Genomic DNA, 11602 nt, shown 5'->3' on the forward strand with positions numbered 1-11602 from the left:
TTGCAGGGCACTGTGGGAGACTGGAGGGCACTGCAAGAGGTCGGGGAGCTGGACACTGCAGCAAGCTAGAGGGCACTGTGAAAAGTTAAGGGGGCACTTTATATACATATAATAATAATAATAATAATAGTGTGCGACTGTGGGCGGGGGGGCATTAGAGTGCAACCTCCTCCTCAGTGTTCTCTGTACAGCACTGCGGTATATGTTAGAGCTATATAAATGTATAATAATAATAATCTCCTCTGCTGCAGAGATTGATATCAATGGTTTGGTGTTCTGTGTACAGCTCTATGGAATTTGTCAGCACTATATGGATGAAGTAAAACAACTTAGATACATAGATTTATTATAAAATTTCACATCATATACAGAATATAAACATGTGATTTGGAATTAGTAGAAGGATAATATATATAATATACCAGGTCGGGGGGGGGGGGGGGGGGGGGGAGAAGGATCATTCAGACAGAGGATTAGAGGGCCATGGCAGCCCAGCCCAGTATGAGAAGAGTGCCTCCCAAAGGTGCAGCCTTGGTAAGAGAGGGGTTCCCGGTCAATGCATGGTAATAGAACGTCCCACAGAACAGAACAATCCCCGATGTCAGCAGAGATCCCGCCTGGAGGGGAAGGGTCAAACACACACAACATGTATTGTCACTGTATAGGATACAATAATACTGTACATACACCAGACACTAATACAGAGGGAGGGGAGATCACAGACAGGTATAAGGTGTAATAAAGAGGGATGGGGGGGGGTAGAGAGTTCCAAACGATAGAATATCAGTTCTTGAGTGGAATATCCTTTTAAAATCATTTAATTACAACATAATGGCTGACCTACCAGCAGAGGGCGCCTGCAGTGAGGCACAGCCAATAAGGCCAGGCTGTGCAGGAAGTGGTACTGGTTCCCAGTTGCAAACAGCTGGAAGGAGACAGAAGTATAACTTTTTAGGAAATTCTCTTCTCTATTGTCAGCCAACTTATAAAGATAACCCCAGGGCACAGAAAAAAAAAAAACAGTGTAATGTGGTTGACTAAAAAAATAAAAAAAATAAACACTTAAACATATTCATTGCACACAGGTATCCTACTGGGTGGTATTACGACCAGAATTGTGGTGGAGTTACACAGCGAGGTAGCCAACACCTGCAGCACTACATATCCCAGCAAACACTGTGGGGGATGGAGGGGAGCTGATCTCTCTCTGGATGTATGATAGGTGGGTATAAGACTCGGAGGAGAGGTGATATCTCTGGATGTATGACAGGTGGGTATAAGACTCTGAGGAGGGGATGGAGGGGAGGTGATATCTCTGGATGTATGACAGGTGAGTATAAGACTCGGAGGAGGGGATGGAGGGAGGTGATATCTCTGGATGTATGACAGGTGAGTATAAGACTCGGAGGAGGGGATGGAGGGGAGGTGATATCTCTGGATGTATGACAGACTGGTATAAGACTCGGAGGAGGGGATGGAGGGGAGGTGATATCTCTGGATGTATGACAGGTGAGTATAAGACTCGGAGGAGGGAATGGAGGGGAGGTGATATCTCTCTGGATGTATGACAGGTGGGTATAAGACTCGGAGGAGGGAATGGAGGGGAGGTGATATCTCTCTGGATGTATGACAGGTGGGTATAAGACTCGGAGGAGGGGAGGTGATATCTCTGGATGTATGACAGGTGGGTATAAGACTCGGAGGAGGGGAGGTGATATCTCTGGATGTATGACAGGTGGTATAAGACTCGGAGGAGGGGATGGAGGGGAGGTGATATCTCTGGATGTATGACAGGTGGGTATAAGACTCGGAGGAGGGGACGGAGAGGAGGTGATATCTCTGGATGTATGACAGGTGAGTATAAGACTCGGAGGAGGGGATGGAGGGGAGGTGATATCTCTGGATGTATGACAGGTGAGTATAAGACTCGGAGGAGGGGATGGAGGGGAGGTGATATCTCTGGATGTATGACAGGTGAGTATAAGACTCGGAGGAGGGGATGGAGGGGAGGTGATATCTCTGGATGTATGACAGACTGGTATAAGACTCGGAGGAGGGGATGGAGGGGAGGTGATATCTCTGGATGTATGACAGACTGGTATAAGACTCGGAGGAGGGGATGGAGGGGAGGTGATATCTCTGGATGTATGACAGGTGAGTATAAGACTCGGAGGAGGGAATGGAGGGGAGGTGATATCTCTCTGGATGTATGACAGGTGGGTATAAGACTCGGAGGAGGGAATGGAGGGGAGGTGATATCTCTCTGGATGTATGACAGGTGGGTATAAGACTCGGAGGAGGGGAGGTGATATCTCTGGATGTATGACAGGTGGGTATAAGACTCGGAGGAGGGGATGGAGGGGAGGTGATATCTCTGGATGTATGACAGGTGGGTATAAGACTCGGAGGAGGGGACGGAGAGGAGGTGATATCTCTGGATGTATGACAGGTGAGTATAAGACTCGGAGGAGGGGATGGAGGGGAGGTAATATTTATGGATGTATGACAGGTGGGTATAAGACTCGGAGGAGGGGATGGAGGGGGAGGTGATATCTCTGGATGTATGACAGGTGGGTATAAGACTCGGAGGAGGGGATGGAGGGGAGGTGATATCTCTGGATGTATGACAGGTGGGTATAAGACTCGGAGGAGGGGATGTGATATCTCTGGATGTATGACAGGTGGGTATAAGACTCTGAGGAGGGGATGGAGGGAGGTGATATCTCTGGATGTATGACAGGTGGGTATAAGACTCGGAGGAGGGGGTGGAGGGGAGGTGATATCTCTGGATGTATGACAGGTGGGTATAAGACTCGGAGGAGGGGGTGGAGGGGAGGTGATATCTCTGGATGTATGACAGGTGGGTATAAGACTCGGAGGAGGGGATGGAGGGGAGGTGATATCTCTGGATGTATGACAGGTGAGTATAAGGCTCGGAGGGGATGGAGGGGAGGTGATATCTCTGGATGTATGACAGGTGGGTATAAGACTCTGAGGAGGGGATGGAGGGGAGGTGATATCTCTGGATGTATGACAGGTGGGTATAAGACTCGGAGGAGGGGATGGAGGGGAGGTGATATCTCTGGATGTATGACAGGTGGGTATAAGACTCGGAGGAGGGGATGGAGGGGAGGTGATATCTCTGGATGTATGACAGGTGGGTATAAGACTCGGAGGAGGGGATGGAGGGGAGGTGATATCTCTGGATGTATGACAGGTGGGTATAAGACTCTGAGGAGGGGATGGAGGGGAGGTGATATCTCTGGATGTATGACAGGTGGGTATAAGACTCGGAGGAGGGGATGGAGGGGAGGTGATATCTCTGGATGTATGACAGGTGAGTATAAGACTCGGAGGAGGGGAGGGGTGGTTCAAACTAATCCTGAAGTGTTGCCATAATTCTAATAAAAGTATTATAACCGATACATTCTGGAAAAAAAAAAGAACACCTCCTGAGGACGCCTCACCTCTTTCAGGTATTCATCGCGGTCGCTGCGTCTGAATCCTGCAAGAGACACAAAATGATAAAAACTTCAGGTGATAAGAAAATAAAAGAAGTGACCAGCTGAGCTACAGAGGAGTTTATTGGTGAATCTCTCTTACTGTAGGGGGGGAGGGGCTGTGGCTGAGGTCAGGAAGACACAAAGATCACATAGATACTTATATATTTAAAACCATTCTGGCTCCACCCATTCCTGATGTTGATAGAGCACATTGGTCAGGGATGGGTGGAGCCAGAATGGTTTTAAGAGTGTTGCAGTTTCCCATCAGGTCCACTCTCATGGCCAGTGGGAGGAGCCAGAAGTTAAATAGCTCAGCCAATCCAATTATGCATTGGCCCATTCCTCTCCTCTATTGTGTGGCCGGTGTAGTGTCATATTTTGCTCCCCATCATAGAATCATAGAGGAGGGGGGGGAGAAGAGGGGAGAGAGAGGGGGGGTAAGAAGAGGGGAGAGGGGGGGGGGGAGAAGAGGGGAGAGAGGGGGGAGAGAGAGGGGGGGGAGAAGAGGGGAGAGAGAGGGGGGGAGAAGAGGGGAGAGAGAGGGGGGAGAAGAGGGGAGAGAGGGGGGGGGGGAGAAGAGGGGAGAGAGGGGGGGGGGGGGAGAAGAGGGGAGAGAGGGGGGGGGGGGGGAGAAGAGGGGAGAGAGGGGGGGGGAGAGAGGGGGGGAGAAGAGAAGAGGGGAGAGAGGGGGGAGAAGAGGGGAGAGAGAGGGGGGGAGAAGAGGAGAGAGGGGGGGAGAAGAGGAGAGAGGGGGGTGGAGAAGAGGGGAGAGGGGGGGGAGAAGAGGGGGGGAAGGAGGGAGAAGAGGGGAGAGAGAGGGGGGGAGAAGAGGGGAGAGAAGAGGGGGAGAGAAGAGGGGGAGAGAAGAGGGGGAGAGAAGAGGGGGAGAGAAGAGGGGGAGAGAAGAGGGGGAGAGAAGAGGGGAGAGAGGGGGGGAGAAGAGGGGAGAGAGGGGGGGGAGAAGAGGGAGAGAGGGGGGGGAGAAGAGGGGAGAGAGGGGGGGAGAAGAGGGGAGAGAGGGGGGGGAGAAGAGGGGGGGGGGGAGAGGGGGGGGGGAAGAGGGGAGAGAGAGGGGGGGGGAGAAGAGGGGAGAGAGAGGGGGGGGAGAAGAGGGGAGAGAGAGGGGGGGGGGGGAGAAGAGGGGAGAGAGAGGGGGGGGGGAGAAGAGGGGAGAGGGGGGAGAGGAGGGGAGAGAGGGGGGGAGAGAGGGGAGAGGGGGGGAGAAGAGGGAGAGAGGGGAGAAGAGGGGAGAGAGGGGGGGAGAAGAGGGGAGAGGGAGAAGAGGGGAGAGAGGGGGGGAGAAGAGGAGGGAGAGGGGGGGGAGAAGAGGAGGGAGAGGGGGGGGGAGAAGAGGAGGGAGAGGGGGGGGGGAGAAGAGGAGGGAGAGGGGGGGGGAGAAGAGGAGGGAGAGGGGGGGGGGGAGAAGAGGAGGGAGAGGGGGGGGAGAAGAGGAGGGAGAGGGGGAGAGAAGAGGGGGGAGAGAGAGGGGGGGGAGAAGAGGGGAGGGGAGAGAGAGGAGGGGAGAGAGAGAGAGGAGGGGAGAGAGAGGAGGGAGGGGAGAGAGAGAGGAGGGGAGAGAGAGAGAGAGAGAGAGAGAGAGAGAGGAGGGGGAGAAGGGGGGAGGGAGGGAGAAGAGGGAAGAGGGGGGGGAAGAGGGGAGAAGAGGGGAGAGGGGGGAAGAAGGAGGGAGAAGAGGGGAGAGAGGGGGGAGAAGAGGGGAGAGAGGGGTGGGAGAAGAGGGGAGAGAGGGGTGGGAGAAGAGGGGAGAGAGGGGTGGGAGAAGAGGGGTGGGAGAACAGGGGAGAGAGAGGGGGGGAGAGAGGGGGGGGAAGAGGGGAGGGGAGAGAGGGGGGGGGGAAGAGGGGAGAGATGGGGGGAGGAGGGAGAGAGAGGAGAAGAGGGGAGAAAGGGGGGTTGGAGAAGAGGGGAGAGGGGGGAGAAGAGGGGGGGAGAGGGGAGAGAGGGGGGGAAGAGGGGAGAGAGGGGGGGGGAAGAGGGGAGAGAGGGGGGGGAAGAGGGGAGAGAGGGGAGAGAGGGGGGGGGGGGAGAAGAGGGGAGAGAGGGGGAGAAGAGGGGAGAGAGGGGGGAGAAGAGGGAGAGAGGGGGGGAGAAGAGGGGAGGGGAGAGAGAGGGGAGAGAGAGGAGGGGAGAGAGAGAGGAGGGGAGAGAGGGGGGAGAGGGAGGGAGAAGAAGGGAAGAGGGGGGGGAGAAGAGGGGAGAGAGGGGGGGGGAGAAGAGGGGAGAGAGGGGGGGGGGAGAGGAGGGAGAGAGGGGGGGAGAGAGGGGGAGAAGAGGGAGAGAGGGGGGGAGAGGGGAGAGGGGGGAAGAAGAAGGGGGGAAGAAGAGGGGAGAGGGGGGAAGAAGAGGGGAGGGGGGAAGAAGAGGGGAGAGGGGGGGAAAGAGGGGAGAGGGGGGGAAGAAGAGGGGAGAGGGGGGGAAGAAGAGGGGAGAGGGGAGAAGAGGGGAGGGAGAAGAGGGGAGAGAGGGGGGAGAAGAGGGGAGAGAGGGGGGAGAGGGGGGGAGAGAGGGGAGGGAAGAAGAGTGGAGAGGGGGGGGGAGAGAGGGGAGAGGGAGGGAGAAGGGGGGAGGGGAGAGAGGGGGGGAGAAGAGGGCAGAGAGGGGGGAGAAGAGGGCAGAGAGGGGGGGAGAAGAGGGCAGAGAGGGGGGGAGAGAGAGGAAGGGGGGAGGTGGGAGAAGAGGGGAGAGGGGGGGGGGAAGAAGAGGGGAGAGGGGGGGGAAAGAAGAGGGGAGAGGGGGGGAAAGAAGAGGGGAGAGGGGGGAAAGAAGAGGGGAGAGGGGGGGGGGAAAGAAGAGGGGGAGAGGGGGGGGAAAGAAGAGGGGAGAGGGGGGGGAAAGAAGAGGGGAGGGGGGGGGGGGGGAGAAGAGGGGAGAGGGGGGGAGAGAAGAGGGGAGAGAGGGGGGAGAAGAGGGGAGAGAGGGGGGGAGAAGAGGGGAGAGAGTGGGGGAGAAGAGGGGAGAGAGTGGGGGAGAAGAGGGGGGGAGAAGAGGGGAGAGAGGGGGGGAGAAGAGGGGGAGAGAGGGGGGAGGAGAGAGGAAGGGAGAGAGGGGGGGAGAAGAGGGGAGGAGGAGAAGAGGGGAGAGGGGGGGAGGAGAAGAGGGGAGAGGGGGGGGAGAAGAGGGAGGGAGAAGAGGGGAGAGGGGGAAAGAAGAGGGGGAGAGGGGGGGGAGAGAAGAGGGGAGAGAGGGGGGGAGAGAAGAGGGGAGAGAGAGGGGGGAGAGAAGAGGGGAGAAGAGGGGGGGGAGAAGAGGGGAAGAAGAGGGGAGAGGGGGGGAAGAGAGGGGAGGGGGGGGGAAGAAGAGGGGAGGGGGGGGGAAGAAGAGGGGAGGGGGGGGGAAGAAGAGGGGAGGGGGGGGGAAGAAGAGGGGAGGGGGGGGGAAGAAGAGGGGAGGGGGGGGGGGAAGAAGAGGGGAGAGGGGGGGGGGGAAGAAGAGGGGAGAGGGGGGGGGGGGGAGAGAGGGGAGAGGGGGGAGAAGAGGGGAGAGGGGGGGGGAGAAGAGGGGAGAGGGGGGGGGAGAAGAGGGGAGAGGGGGGGGAAAGAAGAGGGAGAGAGGGGGGAGAAGAGAGGAGAGGGGGGGAGAAGAAGGAGGGAGAAGAGGGGAGAGGGGGGGGGAAGAAGAGGGGATAGGGGGAAGAAGAGGGGAGAGGAGGGGGGAAAGAGGGGAGGAGAGGAGAGGGAGTTAAAAAGGGGAAGGAGGACGAGAAGAGGGGGGGGAAGGAGGACGAGAAGAGGGGGGGGGAAGGAGGACGAGAAGAGGGGGGGGGAAGGAGGACGAGAAGAGGGGGGGAAGGAGGACGAGAAGAGGGGGGGAAGGAGGACGAGAAGAGGGGGGAAGGCAGGGAGGACGAGAAGAGGGGGGGAAGGAGGACGAGAAGAGGGGGGGGAAGGAGGACGAGAAGAGGGGGGGGGGAAGGAGGACGAGAAGAGGGGGGGGAAGGAGGACGAGAAGAGGGGGGGAAGGAGGACGAGAAGAGGGGGGGGGAAGGAGGACGAGAAGAGGGGGGGGGGAAGGAGGACGAGAAGAGGGGGGGGGGAAGGAGGACGAGAAGAGGGGGGGGAAGGAGGACGAGAAGGGGGGAAGGAGGACGAGAAGAGGGGGGGGGAGGACGAGAAGAGGGGGGGAGGACGAGAAGAGGGGGGAGGACGAGAAGAGGGGGGGAGGACGAGAAGAGGGGGGGGGGAGGAGGACGAGAAGAGGGGGGGGGGAAGGAGGACGAGAAGAGGGGGGAGGAAGGAGGACGAGAAGAGGGGGGGGAAGGAGGACGAGAAGAGGGGGGGAGGACGAGAAGAGGGGGGGGGAAGGAGGACGAGAAGAGGGGGGGGAAGGAGGACGAGAAGAGGGGGGGAGGACGACGAGAAGAGGGGGGGAGGACGACGAGAAGAGGGGGAGGAGGACGAGAAGAGGGGGGGGAAGGAGGACGAGAAGAGGGGGGGGAAGGAGGACGAGAAGAGGGGGGGGAAGGAGGACGAGAAGAGGGGGGGAAGGAGGACGAGAAGAGGGGGGGGGGAAGGAGGACGAGAAGAGGGGGGGGGAAGGAGGACGAGAAGAGGGGGGGGGGGAAGGAGGACGAGAAGAGGGGGGGGGGAAGGAGGACGAGAAGAGGGGGGGGGAAGGAGGACGAGAAGAGGGGGGGGGGAAGGAGGACGAGAAGAGGGGGGGGGAAGGAGGACGAGAAGAGGGGGGGGGGAGGAGGACGAGAAGAGGGGGGGAGGAGGACGAGAAGACGGGGGGGGGGGAAGGAGGACGAGAAGAGGGGGGGAAGGAGGACGAGAAGAGGGGGGGAGGACGACGAGAAGAGGGGGGGGAGGACGACGAGAAGAGGGGGGGGAGGACGACGAGAAGAGGGGGGGGAAGGAGGACGAGAAGAGGGGGGGGGGAAGGACGATGAGAAGAGGGGGGGGGGGAAGGACGATGAGAAGAGGGGGGGGAAGGAGGACGAGAAGAGGGGGGGGAAGGAGGACGAGAAGAGGGGGGGGAAGGAGGACGAGAAGAGGGGGGGGGAAGGAGGACGAGAAGAGGGGGGGGGAAGGAGGACGAGAAGAGGGGCGGGGAAAGGAGGACGAGAAGAGGGGGGGAAAGGAGGACGAGAAGAGGGGGGGGGGAAAGGAGGACGAGAAGAGGGGGGGGAAGGAGGACGAGAAGAGGGGGGGAAGGAGGACGAGAAGAGGGGGGGGGAGGACAAGAAGAGGGAGGGAAGGAGGACAAGAAGAGGGAGGGAAGGAGGACAAGAAGAGGGAGGGAAGGAGGACGAGAAGAGGGGGGGAGAGAAAAAGGGGGAGGGGGGAGGTAAAAAGGGGGTGGGGGAGGTAAAAAGGGGGAGGGGGAGGTAAAAAGGGGAGGGAGGAAGGAGGAGAATGAAGAGTGAAGAGGGGGAAGGAGGACGAGAAGAGGGGGGTGAAGAAGGGAGGGGGAGAGAAGGGAGGGGGGAGAGAAGGGAGGGGGGAGAGAAGGGGAGAAGGGAGGGAGGGGAGAAGGGAGGGAGGGGAGAAGGGGAGAAGGGAGGGAGGGGAGAAGGGAGGGAGGGAGAAGGGGGGGAGAAGGGAGGGAGGGAGGAAGGGGGGAAGAAGGGAGGGGGAAAGGGGGGGGGGGAAGAAGGAGGAAGGTGGAGGAGGAAAAAGGAGAAGGAAGAAGGGAGGGGGGCGAGAAGGGGGAAGAAGGGAGGGGGGCGAGAAGGGAGAAGAAGGGAGGGGGAAGAAGGTAGAGGAGGGGGAAGAGGGGAGAAGAGGAGCTCCCCTATTGCCCCAGAATAGAGGGGGTCCCATAGGCCTCGCGGAGCCCGTGCGACATTTCTGGGGTCCCCATAGGCCTCAGTGCCCTGTAGCCCACACACATACACACACAGTACACAGGCTTCCCATACATCTCGTCACATATGTGGGAGAACCCAGCGGGGAAAGCTCGGCTCCTGTCAGGTGTGTGGATGATATACACGGTGCTGTCACTTTAAGGCAGCGATTTTTTTTTTTTTAATGGACGTACAATGTTCACAGACACAGAGTACAATATACTATCCCATCCCACTTCCTGTATATATATATATATAAAATGGGGCCCCAGCCGGGCTCCGGACTTTTCTCTCACCATGAGCTCCATAGGCTCCCAGACTGACAGCCAGGGCCCCTGACACAGCCCCGACCCTCCCCCACACTCTGCCCGACGCCGCCATCTTGCTCCTCCACTTCCCGGGCACGCCCACCCCCTCAGCCCCGCCCTGGCTGCAATCTTCGCCAGTAATCTCCCGCACATGACGGCCGCGTGCCGCACGTACTCAGAGATGACGTCACGGGTTAAGTCAGGTCATGGTGAATAGAGCCGGGGAGTAACGTCACCATTTTGGATGTGGGCATCTGCCCTTCCATGTACAATACATACGAGCGAGTCCCGGTATATAAAAGATCACGCAGAGTTTGGAGGGTTAGGGTCCTGCTGCTTCACCTGAATACATTTTCTAGTGGGTAACTTGTTGTTATGGTGAGGAAGCTTTTATCCTAGCAATCCTACCAATGTGTGTCCTAGCAACCAATGACACTGTGTGACCTGTGTCCTAGCAACCAATGACACCATGTGACCTGTGTCCTAGCAACCAATGACACCATGTGACCTGTGTCCTAGCAACCAATGACACCGTGTGACCTGTGTCCTAGCAACCAATGACACCGTGTGACCTGTGTCCTAGCAACCAATGACACCATGTGACCTGTGTCCTAACAACCAATGACACCATGTGACCTGTGTCCTAACAACCAATGACACTGTGTGACCTGTGTCCTAGCAACCAATGAAACAGTGTGACCTGTGTCCTAGCAACCAATGACACTGTGTGACCTGTGTCCTAGCAACCAATGACACTGTTTGACCTGTGTCCTAGCATGGATGGGTCTAGGTTGGGATGAGGAGTTGTTGCAGTCAGGATGTGTCCTGCCTGCAAAAGCTCCTCACCCCTACCTAGACCCATCCTGACTGCAATCTATCTTGACTGGGAAGGGTACCTTGCTAGGGGGGAAAAGGACTTGGTGCAATCAGGATGGGTCTAAGGGTAAAGGGCTATTGGAGGCAGGATGGGTCTAGGAGTAAAGGGTTGTTGGAGGCAGGATGGGTCTAGGGGTAAAGGGCTGTTGGAGGCAGGATGGGTCTAGGGGTAAAGGGCTGATGCTGGCAGGGTGGGTCTAGGGGTAAAGGGCTGCGGCTGGCAGGGTGGGTCTAGGGGTAAAGGGCTGTTGGAGGCAGGATGGGTGCAGTTCTTGGTCATAGAGCCGGTGTGTCTTTCAGGGCCGTCTGACGTACTTTTTTTTCTGCTTCTAAACACCCCTGCATGTCAGTCATTGTGTCCATGCACACTCAGGTGTTTGGAGGCTGAAAAGAAACCCACTGCCAGGGCTTCCAGGAAAAAAAACCCCAAAAAAAACCCTTGTAAATGCATGTAAACGCTGTTAAAATGCATTACCACAAGGCGCGTTTTGCGCTTAGGCATTAATTCATTTCAATGGTAACAATAAATTCTTATTCTGGACATTAAAATGAATGAACACCCAGGCACATGGTATGCCTAAATGCGTTATATGCATTTACGCACGTCAAGCATTTTTTTTCTGCCAAAACGCTGCTGCCAGGAGGAAAGGCATCTAGGAGAGATGGTAAAATGTCCAATGTGCTGGAGGTCTTAAGGAATCTGTGACTGGGTGGAAGAAGAAGGGAAGCCATGACCTGGAAGTGGTTGAGCTATGGGGCACTGCGTGACTGAGGGCTTTCAGGGGGACTGGGGGCATTGTAGAACATTGAAGAGCACTGCAGGGGGTGGGTGGCACTGGCGCAGGTTGGGGGGGGGGAACTGAGGGCTCTCAGGGGGCCTAGGGACATTGTTGAACATTGAGAAGCACAGCGGGGGGGGGGGGGGGGCACTGGCAGCTCTCAGGGACCTGTGGGCATTGTGAAACATTCAAGGGGTAGGTGGCACTGGGAAAGGTTGGGAGGGGGCACTGAGGAGATGAGGACTCTCAGGGGCATTCTGGAACATTAAGGGGCACTGCAGGGGGTGAGTTGCACTGGCGAAGGTTTGGAGAGGGGCATTGTGGGGCTAA

General features: G+C 57.9%; 1 protein-coding gene across 1 annotated transcript; it reads right to left on the reverse strand.

Annotated features, from left to right (window-relative positions):
- Nucleotides 1–329: 329 nt before the first annotated feature.
- LOC143961663 (transmembrane protein 256 homolog) lies at nt 330–9740 on the reverse strand. The gene is made up of 4 exons (XM_077470983.1): nt 9606–9740; nt 3468–3505; nt 845–925; nt 330–617 (listed from the first exon to the last, which is right to left on the reverse strand). The coding sequence occupies exons 1-4, from the start codon at nt 9688–9690 to the stop codon at nt 474–476; spliced, it is 348 nt and encodes a 115-aa protein (XP_077327109.1). The 5' UTR covers nt 9691–9740; the 3' UTR covers nt 330–473.
- Nucleotides 9741–11602: the final 1862 nt, after the last annotated feature.

Source organism: Lithobates pipiens, unplaced genomic scaffold (genome assembly GCF_037356315.1).
Source record: "Lithobates pipiens isolate NorthernLeopardFrog02 unplaced genomic scaffold, aLitPip1_a1.2 Scaffold_8, whole genome shotgun sequence".
Lineage (NCBI taxonomy): Eukaryota > Metazoa > Chordata > Amphibia > Anura > Ranidae > Lithobates > Lithobates pipiens.